Genomic DNA, 18,229 nt, shown 5'->3' with positions numbered 1-18,229 from the left:
CAATGACAACTTCTCACACAAGCTTAGGAAAGCTAATTCTACAATTCAAGAAATAATTAGGTACCCTGGAGAGATCACAGAACCAAATATAAACAGACTTTTCAATTCATTTCCTTCAAAATATCCGATGGTGTTAAAATATCTATTACTTTAAAGCACTTCCCATAATTTCTAGAAGCTTTTTTATATTTGAAAAAAAAGAAAGAAAAGAAAAATATCTCCTAACTCACCTTCCTCTTACAACCCAGAAAATGCATTACAATTTTATTTAACCACAAAATTCTGAACTACGTCTCTGACCTGGAATGCTGCTATTTTTCTGATGCAGGAAAGATGAAGACTAAAATTATGATCAACATTAGAAACTTGTTTCTCATACCATTTTCGTTAAATCCATAACAGTCATTCACTACCCGTAACAGTCATGGCTATACAGAGATGAAATAAAAGCAGGATAATCTTCAGAGAGTTAAAATCTTAAAACCTCTTAAACACATCAAAAGTTCTGCTGGTCACACAAAACTCAAGAAAAAACTTTCATTTCAAATGCAGAAAATCTTTTGTTAAATGCACACCACAGGCACCTTACCAAACCCAGTGCTTTTCTAAGGTGGCAAAGGAGGTTCGTGTACAGAAGACCAGAAAACAACTGCATAGTATTTGCTTGTAAACATTGACATTATGTCTGTAAGGACAGATTATTGCAAACTATGGGCCACCACTGCAAGATCTGCAGCGGTGTTTTAGCAAGTAAGAGAGTAACTGGAACCCAAGGAACGAGGAATCCCACCCCTGGCATAACTAGAAAGACTGTAAAGTTTCCTCCAAGTTTTACCAGACTGAAATGGCCCTAGGATAGGTTATACAGTAAGCTGCTTACTCATAGTTCTGAAGAAAAAACCAAGGCATCTTGAAATGTCCTATGTAAACATTTTAAATGCAACGCAAGTCACGTCTTAGATGCACCTACATTTTCCCCACAGCCTATAGGAGGGTTTCTGTAACAGCTGGCTCAGGTGTTGGCATCTGTTCTTGGCCAGATGAAATGTTCCTCTGTGTTGTAAGTCTCTACGGGCAGGAATTAGAGCAGAAGGCAGTTTGGCCATGTCCTCAGCCTACCTTTCCTCTACACCAGCCCTCTGTATAACAGTACACAGCTTCAGGCCACCCACAAACCAACAGGCATGCTGCACTGCCTTTAACAAAAAGACTATCAGAATCTGTATGGTTTTATGCACTTCTGACACACTTCTGAATCTGTGCTTTTCCTAGAGGTGAATCGCTTAAGGAGGGAAAGAACCCAGTCTAGTCTGGAGTGAGCTGAGACAGAAAGGCTTGCATCCATACTGGTGAACATTCCATGCCTCTAGGAAAAGGCACATGCAAAATGACAAGTGTGAAATGGTGGCACAGCACTGCAATCTGAGCACCACCAGGATGCAGCCCTTCCACAGCCCCTGTTCTGGACCGTGGTCACCACAAAATTTACCTTCCCTTTGTTTCAAGGCAATGGCTGAACCACTCAATATGTTTAAAGATTTAACATCTTTCTCACAGATCTGTTATATTCTGCCTTTTAATGAATAAGAAGACCTTACAGTATTTACAGCTGACCTTCCTTCAAGTTGCCTGGGATGGTTTTCATCCTCACTGAAATATTGAAGAGTTGATCCTTTTGTAGAATTCTCACAAACAGTTATAGAATGCAATCACATGCTAAGAGAGTTGCACTGGCTTATTGGTTTCCTGTTCATCAATTGAGTGGAACAATAATAAGAATGAGAATACATTCCAGGTAATTGACATCTCCCTTGGTTGCCCAGATAATTGAAACAATAGTTAGAATCACTTGAGATGTAATCCACAGTATATACTCAAATGACCCTTTACTAAAGGGTTTTTACTTTAAAAATTTGTTATTAATTCAAAGTAATTTGTAATATATTATTAAATATATGTCATAGGACTGCCAAAGAGAATTAAATCTGTATGGAATAAAGAGGAATAAACAAAGTATATTTTGGATTTTTTTTAACTTCATATTTGACGTTTTTTGCAAATTGTAACGCATTTATCAACTATTTATTTATGAGACTTAAACTTACCAAATGTCTTGTCATGCAAAATCTCAGAGGAATACTGATTTAAGTCCAAGGATTTATCCACAGAAGCATCAACAGGACTCTTTGACCCTCAATACAGTATTGAAAAGTATCCAAGTATGTAAACTAATATTTGATAGAAGAGTAAATATACAAGTAACTTTCTCTGAGATTTTAAATGTAACTTTGCAACTTTGCCAGAGTAATTATAAAGTTCTACTGCTCAGGATAATGGTAAGAAGTAGATGTAGCATGAAGTGTTCCTTCCCCTTAACCATGCCATACTTTGGGCAGAAGCAGCAACTAGCTGTCATTCTCTTCATAAGTGATACTGTGGCCAAGTCTAGAGGGCAGAGACCTTTAATTCTGACTGTGTCTGCAGTGTTAGCCAAAGTCCAGGACAGCTTTGGTACCCTAGCTCCATAACAAATCCATTTTTTTACCCAGGTTACTGTCTACACTGCTGAGGAGAAGCAAACTTTGTGATATCTGCTGGCATCCAGAGGTCTACCATGCCCAAAATTCAAAGGAAGTTGTTGTTGGAGGTGGAGGGGTAAACAAAGAGGCATCAGACAAGAACTTGGCCATGTTGTTTAGGAAGACAGGGGTGGATACCAGGAGAAGTCAAGAGGCTTGGAGCTTATAAAGTTTGGCTGGGATATGAAGTCTGCAAGCATGACAGAAAAAGTGCTACCCTGTACAGACCATACTGAGGAATTTGGGCAGGGTCAAAAAGCTTTGTCACATTTATCTAGAGGCTTAGGTTTGCTGGATAAAAAGCACCTGCCAAGATGGAAATGAACTTTTTCCTCTTGACTCTGCTATAAACATTCTAATGTTGACTAACCCCTTTATCTCTACCTTGAATGTAAACTATGACACCACTTGTGGAATGCAAATTATGACGCCAAATGTCTGAAATTATGTATAAAAACCGTGTCCACTAATTCCCAAACATAGCATATAAACTGAGACAAGGACATTTCATCCTACCATTAAGAGCTACAGAAAGTGGCACATTATTTCAGTTGCAGCCATGTAAAAGGAATATGATAGAAAATCTACATTTTAGTTACTAAACTACGTAGGGTAACCAAAGTTACATTTCAGCATAGGCAGGACAGAAGTATCTTTAAAGACCTGAAAATTATTTAGCTGAGAGTAACTTAAGATGCTGAAAACAGCACTCTCCTCTAGCTTTAGGCTGTGTGACATTTGAGTAGTAAATCCAGGGTACTCTCCAGGCTCTCTCTTTATAGTGAGGCACTTCCAGAGAGGAAATCAGCCCAACCAACCAGGGCCCCTCAGAAGTCTCTCAGAGGGGCTATGGCATCAAATTTTGGGCAGCTGGATATTTAGTCTGTGTTGCTTATGTTGGGAAAATACGTATTTTTTCCTATTTACAAAGCAACATGTATCAATGCTGGCCTGAATATACATGAAGTTTGCTCAGCTTGCTAGACATGTTTTGAACTTTAAGTGATTACTTCAATATTACAAGCTCTCTGCAAAACCACAGGGTGCAATACAGGCTCTCAAAATGTTAGCAATTTATTGGTTAAATAATTGAAGAAAAGCAAGGGATGAAAAAGCAGAGGCAGGGGTCAGTATTTTCTGCAGAAACTAAATTAGATTACTAAATCTCAGCAAATATGAAAGAAAATGGTTAAGCAGCTTAGGGAGCATGACTAAATTCCACTGATTAGGAATGACACTCCCACATTTGAGAATTCCTTCCCTTGGCCCACCTGCCATGATGACTGACTCAGAAAGGTTTAAATCACAAATGAGTTTGGTAATTACTTGGATTGGTTAGAACAATGTGAAGCAAGAGTGGGGTGGAGAATATATTTCATTTAGAAATAAAATGCAAAATTTCCACGTTGCTCCAGTTGCTTTTCCAGTTTCCTGAACACATGAATAACAAAATGGTTTTTTTTCCCCCTACCCACTCAGATGAAAGTTGAAGTTTTTTTAAGGAAAAGCAATAATTGACTAAAACTATACTTTTTAAAGCAAATTTCTCCTAGGGATCTATCTCAGAGGTGAGGAAAAAGTCTCCTAACACATGAGTTTGCCATGTGTTGCCATTACTAGAGCTAGTAATCTTGTTTTCAAGTATTTAGTATTTCAAATATTTAGTATCTGCCCTGTGAAACTGTGAAAGTTTACAGATTCACAGAAGGCCAAAATTTGAATCTTTTTTAGTAACAATATCTTCCAACTACATTCCAACAGCAGTTTAACAATAAAATACACTGAAATAACATGGTTTATGACAGAGGACCCTACAAGTTACTTGGCAAACAGTACAAAAGTATTGTTTGTCCCACAGAGCCACTGATGATAGTGCTCTCTTGTGTAACCTTTCAAAAAACTACACACTAGTTCATGTGAAAAATTTATCTCAAAAATGTCTTTTGTGAGTAGAAAAAGCTGAAAATGATTTTTAAATAGAACACAAATTTGGGCATGTAGGTTCCCCCTAATGCTGCAAATACCAGCCTGCTGGCCCTATTAGCAGAGTCATCCCCCCCAGACCTTTCCCAGATTCCTTTCCTCTGGAGTTCTGGCCTTCCTGGAGCTACCAGCCATGCTGTCCCACACAGTTGCAATGCAAAGAACAGGGGTAAGTGAAACTGGGCTGAAGAGGATTTCCTGTGGCTGTTGCTGTACAACCAACACAATCAGGGACTGCAATTCCCCATATCCTCCAAAATATCAAGGTTTTTTCTTTCTCCAAGGAGTAAACCCAACCCCTCCTGACTTCTACCTGAGTCTTCTGTAGCAAGAATAAAATAAACAAAGGGAGAGAGGAAAAAGGAAAGAACTGCAGGTATTTTGAATTACCCATTTTATAAGTAAGAAGAATAGACCAAGAAAAATACCTGAATAGTAACATAAATTCCTCAGCTTTGAAAGCATTTGGTTGTGCAACTTTGGTCTAAAACAAGCAAGTACTAAAGCTGTGAGAAAATTTCAAATTAGGAAACAACAAAAAAAAATTAAATATGAAAAATTCTCTTTAGAACAATTCTAATTGAATTATAATTGCTTTTTCTCAACTTATTGCCAAACTGTCTAGTTTTAGAAGTTTGAAAATCATGCCACGTAGAATTATTTAACCAGCAGGGTTTTTTTTCCCCTAGAAATAGAAGGGCAGATTCCTAAAAGCTGAAGTTCAAATGTATCTGCTACATGTACATGCTGCAGAAGAAAGAGAAAACATTCTTTATTCTGCCCTGGAAATAAATATTGACTCAGCTTAGACCAAAGCTCTCTGAAGTTCAACAGTTCAACACTGTGTCCTTCCTATACAAAAAAACCCTCAACATTCCCCTTTTTTGTGTAGATGTAAAGTGTTCCTCAAAAAAAAAAAAAAAAAATTAGAAAGTTATCCCAGTCATATGCTGCCTATAGTCTAAAGGTGATGAGAGACAACATAGTTATTATCCAAGGCTCTTTATAGCTTTAAGGGAACTACAGATGAGAAGTAGCTCAGTGTTTGATGGACCACATACAAGCTTACTTCATCACCAATAATTTACTTCCTTTCTCCATGTTGTATTGACCAAAAGTTTTCTTTCTATGCTTTGATTCTAATGTTTACATGTTTTCCAAAATGAGTGCACTTTGTAAACACATAATAAAGGCAGATAATAAAGGCAGGGAATCCAGATGTCTGGCTGGCCTCTAGAGTGATAAAAAGAAAAATCACTCTATTTAATCTGCTTTAAGTATTTCTGTTCATCTACAGGGTTACTTATAATTAACCTTGTGTGTCAACCCCTGTTCTACGGACTGCTGATTTTGTAAATTCATGTTCACATTGAAAGGATTAAAAGAATAGTTCAGCAGATTACAGTGCATTATCAGAGTGGGCAATTACTTTGGTCTGATTCAATTATAATTCTTGTTCCTGTCACAAGCGTACAGTATCAGCCTAAGAACAGGGCTGAAAACCTTCTCAAGTGTACCCAACACTTTTAAATACAAAGAACAAAAATAAAGACAAAAATTTGTTTGCCAGTTGGGTGTTTGAGAGGCTGAAGATACCTGTATTCCATCCTAGGAAATGCCCTTATAATCCCCTTTCTGCATCATCCTTAGGCAGCTGTGGACACAGCAGCAATTCAAAGACTGTCCAAAATAAACCTGATTTCATTAATATGTCATCTAGCACCTGATAGCATAAACCACAGGAAAAAAATAAAAAGAGAAGCAAATGGAATCTGTTACTTGGCTGACTGCTGCTGTATGTTTAGTAGCTAATTCTGATAAGATATTCCTGACCCTTACAAATACATCACAGACACTACCTCACTAAACAACCTTGTGTGAGAATAACTCTACAACTGCATGACCAAAACTCGTGTCATTGTATTATAGCAGAAGCTCAGAAAATTCCAGGAAATCATCCCCAGGGTATCAGAGGCAAGAGGGAAGCCTAGAAAAGCAATTGCTTACAGAGCCTGAAGCCTGGTTAATGTCATCAGAGTGAATATTTGTGCATGAAAATTTTCTTCAAGTCACTGATCCTCTCATCCCTCTCCATCCAGAAGGATTAACAGCAAAGGGAAATCAGATCAGCCTTATGCAGCTTCAAACCATGTCAGGTCCCCTCTAGAGAGAGTCAGAAAGCAGTACCCAACACTCTCCAGTATCCAGTCGTTCTTTGTCCTCTAAACTGAGCCTTAACAAATACCAGCAGTTCACTTTTCTTAGCAGATTTATTTCCTGCACCAAGCTGCCTGCCCAGCAGAAATCTCTCCAGTCTTCCAAATCTTTCTAGTGTTAAGAAAAATCTCCAGGGAAAGAAATTACAACAGCAGTGCTTCCAATGAAAGATAAATGCTATTCTTCACACCACTATATCAACGTTAATAATGCCAACCAGACTGTTGCAGAGGAAGAATAGGAGTTTGTTTCCAGCTTTTTGTCACAAACTACACTTATTCCCTCTGTTTTGGCTTTTACTCAGCATATTTAAATACAAAGACAAGAAGAATATAAACAAATGTTAAAAATTTAACTTGTCACCAAAACCAAAACCAGTCATAGGACATTACTGGACAGATAAAAGACTGTATCTCTCTATGTGATGATGCACATCTCCTTGGTACAGAAGGTAAAGAACTGGTATTTACCTCAAAACTTAGAACTTATGATAAATAATAATTTTACCTTGTGGCTATATCTTCAGCAACCCTATCTTGAGACACTGCAATTTTACATATGCTCAATTAGAAATTTTTTCCATACTTACTGGTGGTCCCCGGGGTCCTGTTGGACCTGCTTCTCCCTCTGGGCCCTGCTGACCCTGTTTTGGGGAATAAATTTGAAATGCAACAAATTTGAAAAGTGATTTTTTTTTACACATTTTTCTAGATCTTTTGTATAAGAATAATGGTTTTACCTGTTTACCAGGATTTCCCATTAACCCTGGCACCCCAGGAGGACCTTTATTACCCTGTTGGGCAGAAGATGAAAAGAATTAGCCAAGCCAATGGTTTGCTCTTCCCTTTTAAAATAAAAAATTAAAATAAGTAAAGCTATAAGGTCTAAACAAAATCAGCCTGTGTTAATGTTGTAACTTTTGCCTTATTTTTGGAGTTCTTTTAACTTTGACCAAACTTTTCTATGTAATTTTTCAAAAGTCAGATTTCAGTTCCTTTGCTGCTTATGTGCTGACAAGTCCCAAATAGATTTGATTGCTGCTTTCAAATCACAGAAGGCAGTATCACTCTATGTAATTTCAGACAAAAATCATGTCTCTGTCTAGTTTTCTTTTTCAATTACTTACAGCTAAACTCAAGCATATGAATTGTCCGAAACATTCCTCAGTCTCAATCTTACAACAGTTTCTTAAACAAAATTGGAATTGATGGTGCAATTTGGTGCTACCTAAATGGAGATAACAACCCCTGTGATTGAATCAGCTTAGGGTGGCTATAAATACTATTCTTATTACAAGATTGTTCATTTCAAGATGTAGTGAGGTAGGAACTCTAGCAATGATTTCCACACATTTCAAAGGAAATGGCCTTTTTAAGGTATTGTTTAATGCCTAGAATAATGAAAACCACAAAATGTAGCATAAGAATCATGCAAATGTACAGGCCAAAGTTGAATAAAAACTGTATTTAATTCCTTCAGCCTAAGGTTTGTGTCTTAACATGAGAAGGTTAGTACAATTCCATTGAATACTTCAGAACTTTAGATACTTTAGCACCTTATTTGTGCTTTAGATAAGAAAGACAATACTCAAGATGTTTTACCTTTGGGCCAGGAATGCCTTTCATACCTGGAGAGCCTGGGAAACCCTGAAAGAAAAAAAGATTAACATTTATTTGTTGTTAAGGTGACTGGAAATGGTGTAAAAAAAAATCTTTTTTCACGCTTGAGTATTTCTAATCTTTTTATTTGATATTAAAGCACTTTTATTTAATAAGGGACCAAGCTTGAATTCTTTCTGTTTACAAAGTAACAGAAAAGGAGTATTTTTCCTACTTGATAAATTGCAAAAGGAGCATGGATAGGTGAGGAGTTGTGACTTTTTCTATCTTAGACTAGAAGTGCATGCTTGTCCCAGTATGCTGAGACTGGAGGGGCAGAGTTTTACAGATATTTTGGACATTTTTCATTCCCCCCTCACTTCTCTGCAACAGCTCATGGCAAGTATGCTCTTGCTAAATTGTCTTCCAGGCTTAGGATTTCACTTAGTATTACAAATTTATGTCCAGTTCTGTTTGAAAACATTTCCTCACAGCAATTACTCCTATAGCAAAGTGTTTTAAAGAGGTTCCTATTTAGCTTTTGACAATTGGTACAGTTTTCAGACTTAGTTAATGCACGAGGATTACCTTCTGAAGGAGCCCATGAAGCCCCAGTGATTCCCTGTAAGGTCCCCACAGGGAATGCACTGGAGACCTCCAAGCCACCCACAGAAAGAAGCACGAGTGTGATGCATTCCAGATGTTCTGAGCCAGCAGAATATCAAAGGATGATTGTCCATGGTAGGTATGTCAGACTAGCAGCTCAGCTTTTCCTGCTCAGTTTGGGAAAAGCTGGGCCCTAGGCAATACAATGAGACCAGCCCTAATTATGGGGTCACACCATAGGATCCACAGGGTCTCAGGTAGGAGACACACAAGAGGAGTCACACCCTGGCCACAAGTGTTTTGTGGGGCCAAGTTCCCCACAATGGCATCGTGAGGAGATCTAGACTGTTGTGCAAAGGTTTTGCATACACACAGCAGAATTTCCCCTTGCATTACACACACTCTCCCCTGAGCCTTTTGCTTAGATCTTCACTAGAATTACTCCAACATCAGAGTCAAACCCACCAATACACAGCCTTTCTATTATTTGAACTGAGCCTACCTTTCAAAGGTAAAATACTTAATACTTACTGGCAATCCCTGGAGCCCTGTATCACCTGGAGCTCCAGGTTTTCCTGGTTCACCCTGTAAAACATTTTAAGTTGTAATTTATGCAAATCAAACACGACGGAAAATTTTATGTCTGGAACACAGAGCTGACATACTTTTGGATCTGTAGTACAGAAATGTTAATTCAATTACCCTAATAATGTGCATAAAGCCATGAGCAGCAGACACAAATGAATGAACCAATCTAGGGCACTACCAAAGCTCATAAACATGCCAATTGTGTCTTACTTTAGCTCCAGGCATGCCAGGGATCCCTTCACGGCCATCAACTCCTGGTAAACCCTTGAAAAAAGAAAATAAAATTATTGTAACTTTGAAAAGAATTTGCCCAAGCACTAATATGCAAAGTAGCATTGAATGAAGCAAATAAATAAATGAAATATACATACAGGCTCTCCTTTAGGCCCAGGGAGGCCATTTATTCCTCTTGTACCTTGAGGGCCCTAAGAATAATAACAATATTTAAAAATTAAGCTAAAGACAATGCAATGGCAGATTAAAAGAATGTCAATGCATACTCATTTGGATACACATAATTTGGAGAGTACCAGTTATGCACTGTTTATATGTGATTAAGTAACTAATGTTTGCAAGTCAACAAGAGTCAAAATTTGTCTGTGCTCACCCTTTCTCCCTTTGGACCTGCCTCTCCTAGTGGACCTCTCTGTCCTTGATCACCCTACAGAAAAAAAAATATTATAGAAATAAAACCAGAATAAACTTCCTTGTATTTTTAGCTAAAACTCTCAGAAAATCAACAAATACAATTCACATTTGGTGAAAGTAGACAACCCAAAGTCACACTATATTTAAAAATGCAGTTTTTAAAAACTACAGTCGACAGATATATTTCAAAGAACACAGCTCAAGCCATCATCACCTGAGCATTCAAAGCAAAGGATGTTGCACTTGTTAAACACAGAGTGTTAAACACACTTGTTTAACACAGAGTTACAAGCACAAATTCCAGCTGTGGAAGCAGAGAGCAAGGAAGAATTTAAGAAAAAAAACAACCAAATACCCCAAACGAATAAAACACACACACAATAGAAACCTCCAACAAAAAATTGCCCAAATAGCCCTGTATGAGTTTTGTTCCAGTGTGATACCTGAAAAATTCCAAGCCACCCTAATGCACAGTAGGAAGAGGAAACCATAACATACTAAGAATTTAAAAGGGTTCATCTACCTCAAGTTCTTTGGAAACATTAAGACATTACTGACTTGATATCACTGTAAAATCATTTATTCACCTGTGGGGAATCAATAGAATTGGATTAATCAGAAGCTTCTTTGATTCACAGCCTCAAAGCTGCACTAACTGGGAAGTGTTTGGATAATCCCACACTCTACTTACAGGTGCACCAGGAAGACCTTGGGGACCAGGGTCACCATCAAGACCACGAGCTCCCTACAAAACAAATAGATAACACAAGATATTAAAGTGAACTGCTGGATCACTAACAGCTCATGTGTCATCATGCTTTGTTAGGAGCTACAAAATCTCTACAGATGAGGGGGCTTTATAGCTCCAATTAAAATAAATAAAAGTAATTTTTTTTTCATTTATCTTGTTTTTTTTAATGGAGATATGAAAGCAAACATATTTAAATATTAAAAAATATCAGTCAAAAACAACATTCAAATAATTCTCTAAAAAAATCTAGGAAGGAAGTAAACCTTTACATATTACTTAAAAAATCTCTGTGTCTTCTTTAATAATACTATATCCTTCACCACCTAATAGAATAACATCAAAATATGGAGAGAAATCATCAAGTGCAGCACTGCTTTTTTTATCACATATGTTTCAAGGAAACAGCACAATCACTACCCTGTAAATAAATGCAAATGCAGAGAAAAAATTTGTTTTAAAGAAGATTTAGAGAGAACATGGAACTTTTTAGTCAAACAGATGTAGTAAATGTTTCAAGTAAACAAAATATTACAGAAAAATGTAGGCAAATAACTACAGAGAATTAGAACACACAAAGGCCAGAAGAGAGAAGTATAAGATAGCAATAGCTTAGCAAACATGTCCAAGATGTTAGGAAGGATCATTCCTGAGAAGATTCATAATCAGGAGGAATTTGATGTTGTCTCTGAAGAAAGACACTCCCAAGATTTACATGCTTTGACTTCTGGAGAAGGAGACAATGCCAGAATTGCTGTGCTCTACTTCTTTCAGAAATTTTTACTGTATAGATTTACCAAGATCATGACACTAGAAATGTAGCACCCAGGTTTGAAATAGCAGACAGAAACACTTAGATAAACAGAAGGAAAATTGTCCAGCAAAGTAAGAGCCCAATAAATATTAATCCCACTGGCAGCAATTTTAGACACAGAGATGTCAAAGAAAGAATGGGAAAAAGAAGAAACTCAATAAAAACTCCTGACAAAAACTCAGATAACAATGGAAGTAAAAGGCTTTAGGAAGATAAAAATCACATTTAAATTAAAGCTAAATTAAATTTAGCTTTAATTTAAATGTGCTATAGTTTATAATTGTTATAACTTGCTATCTTGCTAACTACAGACTTGCATACATGCAAAACTACCATAAATGCAAGGACTGGGGGAAATGAATAAAGAGTACATCCAATTAGAAGGACTGAGCTACCTTTCCTCCTAACAAGTGCAGTAGCTATGGAAATACAGCTGGCAGGAGAGAGAAAACATAGCAGAAATAAAGAAGAAGCTTAAATAAGCTTTTAAAACATTCAGATGTGTAATTTTTTTTTTTTTAATACAGGCCATTTTACAGAAAGAGAGGTTAATACTCACTTTGGTACCTTTAGGTCCCATTATACCAGTTATACCTCTGATACCTAGAATGCCCTGAAATAGAAAAGTATATTCAAATTATGCTTAATTCTTCTCATCAGAACTGTCTTAGTTTTCAGACAGAAAACTCAAGAGTTCAACACCCTTTCTTTATGATTATTGAATATTTTCTCAGTATTAAAGAAGAAATCCAACTACTGTTGTATTAGAATTCTGAACTTAAATGGTAATTTGTTTTTTACTAATTTTAGAATTTTAAAAAGAGTAACAGAACTATCAGGCTCTATTATAAAACCACAAATACACCATAAGGACACAAAAAACCCACAGATTTTTCTTCTTGGTTACCTCAGAGTTGAAGCATTCTCACCTGCAGCTTGTGTGAAAGGAACATGGTCAAATTTGCAAAGTGCTAAGTTGTCCTAAGGGGGGGATTGGACAGATGGGGGAGATTTTACAGAGCTCCAGAGGCAGATAAAAAAGTGCAAGGCTTTTAAGAGTAAAAGTGCTAAGCTTATATGCCCACTAAGAGGCTAAATTAAGAAGACATCCTAATGCAGCAGGATGTATCATAACCATCATCACAGCTGTCATCACTTTCCTTCAAAATAGCCTTGTGGGAAATTGACTTCATGGTCTCCCTCTTCCCACGAGACTGACACTGCCTGAGGTGTCTTCTCCCTGCAGAGACCAAACCCCCAGCCACAACATGCTTGTCCTGCAGCTGATTTATTGAAACAGCTGCAGGCACTTCCCCACAGCTTGGGCAAACCCACTCCTTGAGCAGATTCTACATTGGCAGCCTCTGCTGCTCCTCACAAAGCTGGCTGGAATCTTGCACAGAACACTTGAAGCCCTGGCAGCCTAAAAGGTGGAGAAAATCAAGGTAATGCAACAAGCACTACAGCAGCCCCACGAGGGAGATGAACGCAGTTTAATGCTGCTTCCAAGATCACAGATGGAAGTAGGCACACTGTGGCATCCAATACTTTCTATCCAAAAAAACCACCTCTCCCAGGGATGGCTATCTTATGCAGATCTTGTCAGTGGGATACATTGGTTGGATTGCAGGTGCTGTGGTGGAGACTGGATCCCCAACCCCTTTCATTCATTTAGGTAAGGAGCATGGAAGATGGTGCAGCAGAGTCTACAGACTCTCCATCTGTGCCTCTAAAGCATTGCCTGTCCTTTTTCACGTGGATTATCTATCTGATATCACTTTCTGCATATAACAAATCCTAAATTTTAATAAAAAATATTTTAGGGTTTGTTTGTATGGTGACCAATTGGTGATACAGTGAAATGTTATGAGTAACACATAAAAAAAAAAAGGGAAAGTAAAGTCAATCTTGAATTGTTTTTTAATTCTACTGTGTTATTTCACAGTGATTAAAGAACTTTACCTAACTGAGTAGAATGAATTGGTCCCCACAGGCCTTTCAGACAGCAGAAGCTGCTTCTTACTCAAGTACTTGGTCTGCACCAGAGCCTCAGGGGCACCTTTTCAGGACCAAGCATCAGAAGGAATGGACCCTTTCCTTTATTTAGTCTATTTTTTACCTCTTTCTAGTCATAATCCAGAGGTTTATATTGTCATATCTTTATGCTCATAGAGAATTTTGTAACCTAGCATTTAGATGTCATGTTCATTAAGGTAAGTTCCTGTATAACATTAAATCTGGACAACAATGGCATTAAATACTTTTACACCTAAGAAAAAAGCATGAGACCCCATCAGAAAATAAACCATAGAAATTAAAGGTGGCATGCCTGTTTCTCCTACTTAAAATGACCCCTTCGTTCTCTTCCCTAGTCCTTTTCAGTCACCGTAACCATGAGAGCTCCTCACAGGGAACAAGCTGAAGAGCTCTGTGTCAGTGCAAAGCACAGTGATTCAGGACAAGAAAATAACTAAATAAGCTTGAAGGATACTTCTTGTGCAAGCCAAAAGGCAAAAAACTTCAGGGAAAAAAAAACCTTGTTCTTCAGCGGTTGCAACTTCATCTTCAAACCTTAGCTAAGTCTGAATTTCACAGCTGATTGCGTCTCAAACACAATGAAGTCAGTCATCAAAATTATGAAAAAGAAGGGGAAAAAATGCAAGTATTTTCACAATCTAAGCACAACGCAAAATTTAGGACATGAAAAAGTTTTTAAAGTTAGCCTTTCTATAGAACTATATGGAGCTTCATGCCAAGCAATAATGGAGGTTTTGGACTTTCATTCATAGACAATATGGCAGAATAAAGAGAAAGATGCATGGAGGTTTAGTAATATTTGTTTTCTTACAATACTAAGAAAATTGATATGTCATTAGGAATAAAATGAGTAAGACTTTAAAAGGAAATACTTTACTGGAGGGCCTTGAGCTCCCACTTCACCACTGGGTCCTTGGTCCCCTTCTTCACCCTGGGAAAGCAGAAGGAATACATCCGTAGCCAATCCACAGCATGCATACTGCTCTGTCATTGCATGAGTTGCATCTCCTACTTCATGTTTTCTGTCACCATGTCCTCAAAGAAATCCAAATGAAGTCACACCACTTCCTCAGACAGATACTCGTTCAGGTTCACATTCCATTTAATCATTAATCAAAAGGGCAATTTTAAAGAAACCTCAGTATAAAGAATAATGATATTTTACCCTTAATCTTTCATTCCATTTTTTCTTGACATTAGTGTCTTTAGGATTTCATCAGGAACTGTAGTAACAGGACAAGGAGAAAAGGGCACAAACTGCAAGAGGGGAAATTTAGGTTAAATGGTGGGAAGAAATCTTTACTGTGAGGGTAGTGAGATGCTGGAACAAGCTGCCCAGGTGGGTTGTGGATGCCCCAACCTTGGCAGTGTTCAAGGCCAGGTTGGATGAGATCTTGAGCAATCTGGTCTAGTGGGAGGTGTCCCTGCACATGGCAGAGGGGCTGGGACTAGATAATCTTTAATGTCTATTCCAACCTCTTACTATTATATGATTCTATGCATTCTTAATCTTCCAGACTAAAAGTGCAAAAAGTTTTCTCTAATGGTTTTTCCTGCAACACTGAAGCATGGACCAAGGCAGTGCAAATCTGAAAATTTCTTGTAAATATTTCAATATTAAATAGGTTTGTATATATATATAAAACAAGGTTAATTCAAATAGAACACCTTGAGAGAATTAACATTTCAGTTTTCAAGATGAATCAGACTTGGCCTCTGTTGATGAACATATACAATGTCCTTTCCCTCTCAAATGTATTTTTCCTTCTCATTCTTCATTTAAGTACTCATCTGTGCTGCAGCTAACTTGGTAAATTACAGGAATTATCCTGAATTTACATGTTTGAAAGTCTTTCAACTATTAAACTTAGCTTCAATTTTCCCCATAAGTTCTATAATAATTAAATTGAACAATCAAAATCTAAACCAAGAGGAGTATGACTTGTGCATCATAATAAATACATAGCACAGGTGAATAAAGAATAGAGAAGTGCCTTTGGTTACTCTGGAGCACCATGATATGTAGTATCACTTCATGCATTCTGTTAAAACAATACTTAGAATATAATGCTGTTTTTGAAGGTGAGGCTAAACTACTATTAGTTTGTTAAAAACAACAGCAGTTTTTTCCTCCTTTTTTATTTTACCTTATAACCTTGTTTTCCTGGTTCACCAGACTCTCCTTTTGAACCTTTTTGTCCCTAAAATAAACACAAAAAACCATAATAAATTGAGACTATTCAAAATTAAAATACAGTTTTCCAAAATAGACATAGACTGCTGAGAGCTGTCTTGCTGTTCCCTCTCAAACCCCATTCACTACTCCTTTCTCACCTGTTTAGGAAACAATCCCAAGCTCAAAATACTTGCTTCTGGATCTAACAAGGCTGCATTTCTAGGCAGGTTAGTATTTCTACTTATCCCATAAAAACTTCCTGAGGCCAACAGTGTTTCTAGAAACCAGTAAAGAATATATTTTTAAAAATCTTAGCTGAAATAAGACTCAAAACATGTTTATTTCAATTCAGTATGTTTCAGGTCTCCCAGGAAGAGAAAAAGAGTAAGGATTTGGTGAAATATTTAGAGTTTCTGGAGTCAGACCACAAATTATCCAGGAAGTGAATGAAGCAATCCTTCACACTCTTTAATCCTCTCAGGACCACACATAAATTTTGCAGTGAAGGTTGGAGGAGTAGGAAGAGATTTCAACAACAAGAGGTTATTCTGGCAGTCAAGAGTTGAATACCCATAACCAACCACAGTGATGCAATCTTTTTTTAAATTAACAGGGAAATGTTATTTTTCAAGTCAGTATTTACCCTCTCTGGTGCCTTGAGACAGCACCTCTGGAAGGAATGCTGGAACAAACAAGTTCTCTTACCTTCATACCCATTAAGCCAGCATGTCCAGGACGGCCAGGAGGACAAGCACTGGGACACTGGAAAAGCATTCACATAGTTATTACCACATAGGCTGAATAAGATTGTCTGAGATTACTTAAAAAGAAATAAAAACATGGACAATAATCTTACCAACAGGTCGCCATCTTGCAGGCCAATTGTTCCCTAAATTAAAATAAATTTATCAAAGTCAGCAATACAGAAATAACCAGACATGACTCATTGGGCAACACAGTGACTAGACAAAACTACTACCTAAAGTAGGAATCAGAAATACAATCATCAAAAGAATCTCTCACATGAAGAGCACCTTAACCTTATTATAGGACTGCAGGTCCCATCCTCTACCTTAGAACAACTTTTCAAAAAACTCCAAAATATTTCTCTTGCTTTTTAAACTACCTCAAATATACCTTCTGTTGAATATAGAACAAATATCTCCAAACCCCATTAGTTTCCTACAGAAACCAAGGCAATTTCTATAATAAGAATAACTTTGTGCCATTCACCAAAAGATTTGGGTCTTTACAGAGAAAATTACTTTTACAGGGAAAACAATTTTCCTGAGAGTATTGGTAGATGACAGTTGCAATAAACTAGACATCAGTGTACAATGAGATGGACTCAGTGGGGGGAAGGCCCTTTCTCATATTAAATCAAATACTTGATGGAAGCTAACAGGAGGTTTATGAGGCACAACAGGGAGAAAGATTATTTCACAGCAGCAGCTGGATTCTCTGAAGCTCTGTGGGAGGGAGCACACTGTTTCAGAGAAAGGCACTGGAGACTTTAAGGAATAAGCTCCTTAAAGAATGGTCTTATATGCACAAGTATTTTTAAAAAGCCAAGAGTATTTGGGTCCACAATGTCATCAACTGGAGTGGGACTGTGGCACTCAGAAACCTAAAACAGACAGAACTTGAAGGAATAGAAGCACTATATGCCACTGTTGGGAACTCATTCCCACTTGTTTCCAAATGACTCTTCTCCAATTTACCATTCATGTTTTTTAAAATGCTGCCTCCAACTCTCTGGCAACTTTCATGAAAACAAGAAACATGGCATAAATACAGCACATGTATTTAGGGTCTGTCCTTGAAGAGGGGGGGAGGAGGTTCCCAGCAGAGGAATAGCACAGCTCTTAAAAAGACATCAGCACAACACCTTTCCCAGGGGTTTGCATTTCCCAGCCCCCAGACTGAGACATGTCTGCCAAACTCTCCATTCTATTTCTCTGGGCAGGTAAATTGCCACAAGATAAAGGCATAACACACAGCCCTCCTCCCAAGAGGTTAAAAAAAGATAGCTGTTCCCCTGGAGAGGCAAAGCAGTGCTGTAAAGCTCTCTTTTATTCCTGGCAAGTAGCAGATCTGATTGCAAAAAAGACACTAGAACCCAACCCACCTGGAAGTGTATATTTCTGTCTCACGAGCCAAATATTTTTTTCTTCTCCTAGCAGAGAAAAGCCTGCCTCTGCTGAGGTAATACCAGTGAGGCCCAACAAAGACTAC

General features: G+C 37.6%; 1 protein-coding gene across 1 annotated transcript in view; it reads right to left on the bottom strand.

The window, feature by feature from the left end:
* The window catches only part of COL9A1 (collagen type IX alpha 1 chain), a 60,918-nt gene that overhangs the window by 15,231 nt on the left and 27,458 nt on the right, over positions 1 to 18,229 (bottom strand). Inside the window, 13 exon segments of the mRNA XM_030236032.2 lie at positions 7,369 to 7,422; positions 7,519 to 7,572; positions 8,381 to 8,425; positions 9,515 to 9,568; positions 9,782 to 9,835; positions 9,943 to 9,996; positions 10,179 to 10,232; positions 10,911 to 10,964; positions 12,341 to 12,394; positions 14,696 to 14,749; positions 15,966 to 16,019; positions 16,700 to 16,756; positions 16,851 to 16,883. Of these exon segments, the coding sequence (XP_030091892.2) occupies positions 7,369 to 7,422; positions 7,519 to 7,572; positions 8,381 to 8,425; positions 9,515 to 9,568; positions 9,782 to 9,835; positions 9,943 to 9,996; positions 10,179 to 10,232; positions 10,911 to 10,964; positions 12,341 to 12,394; positions 14,696 to 14,749; positions 15,966 to 16,019; positions 16,700 to 16,756; positions 16,851 to 16,883 (675 nt within the window).

Source organism: Serinus canaria, chromosome 3 (genome assembly GCF_022539315.1).
Source record: "Serinus canaria isolate serCan28SL12 chromosome 3, serCan2020, whole genome shotgun sequence".
Classification (NCBI taxonomy): domain Eukaryota; kingdom Metazoa; phylum Chordata; class Aves; order Passeriformes; family Fringillidae; genus Serinus; species Serinus canaria.
Note: the sequence above shows the minus strand (reverse complement) of the source record. Positions and strands in the feature narration are given on the sequence as shown.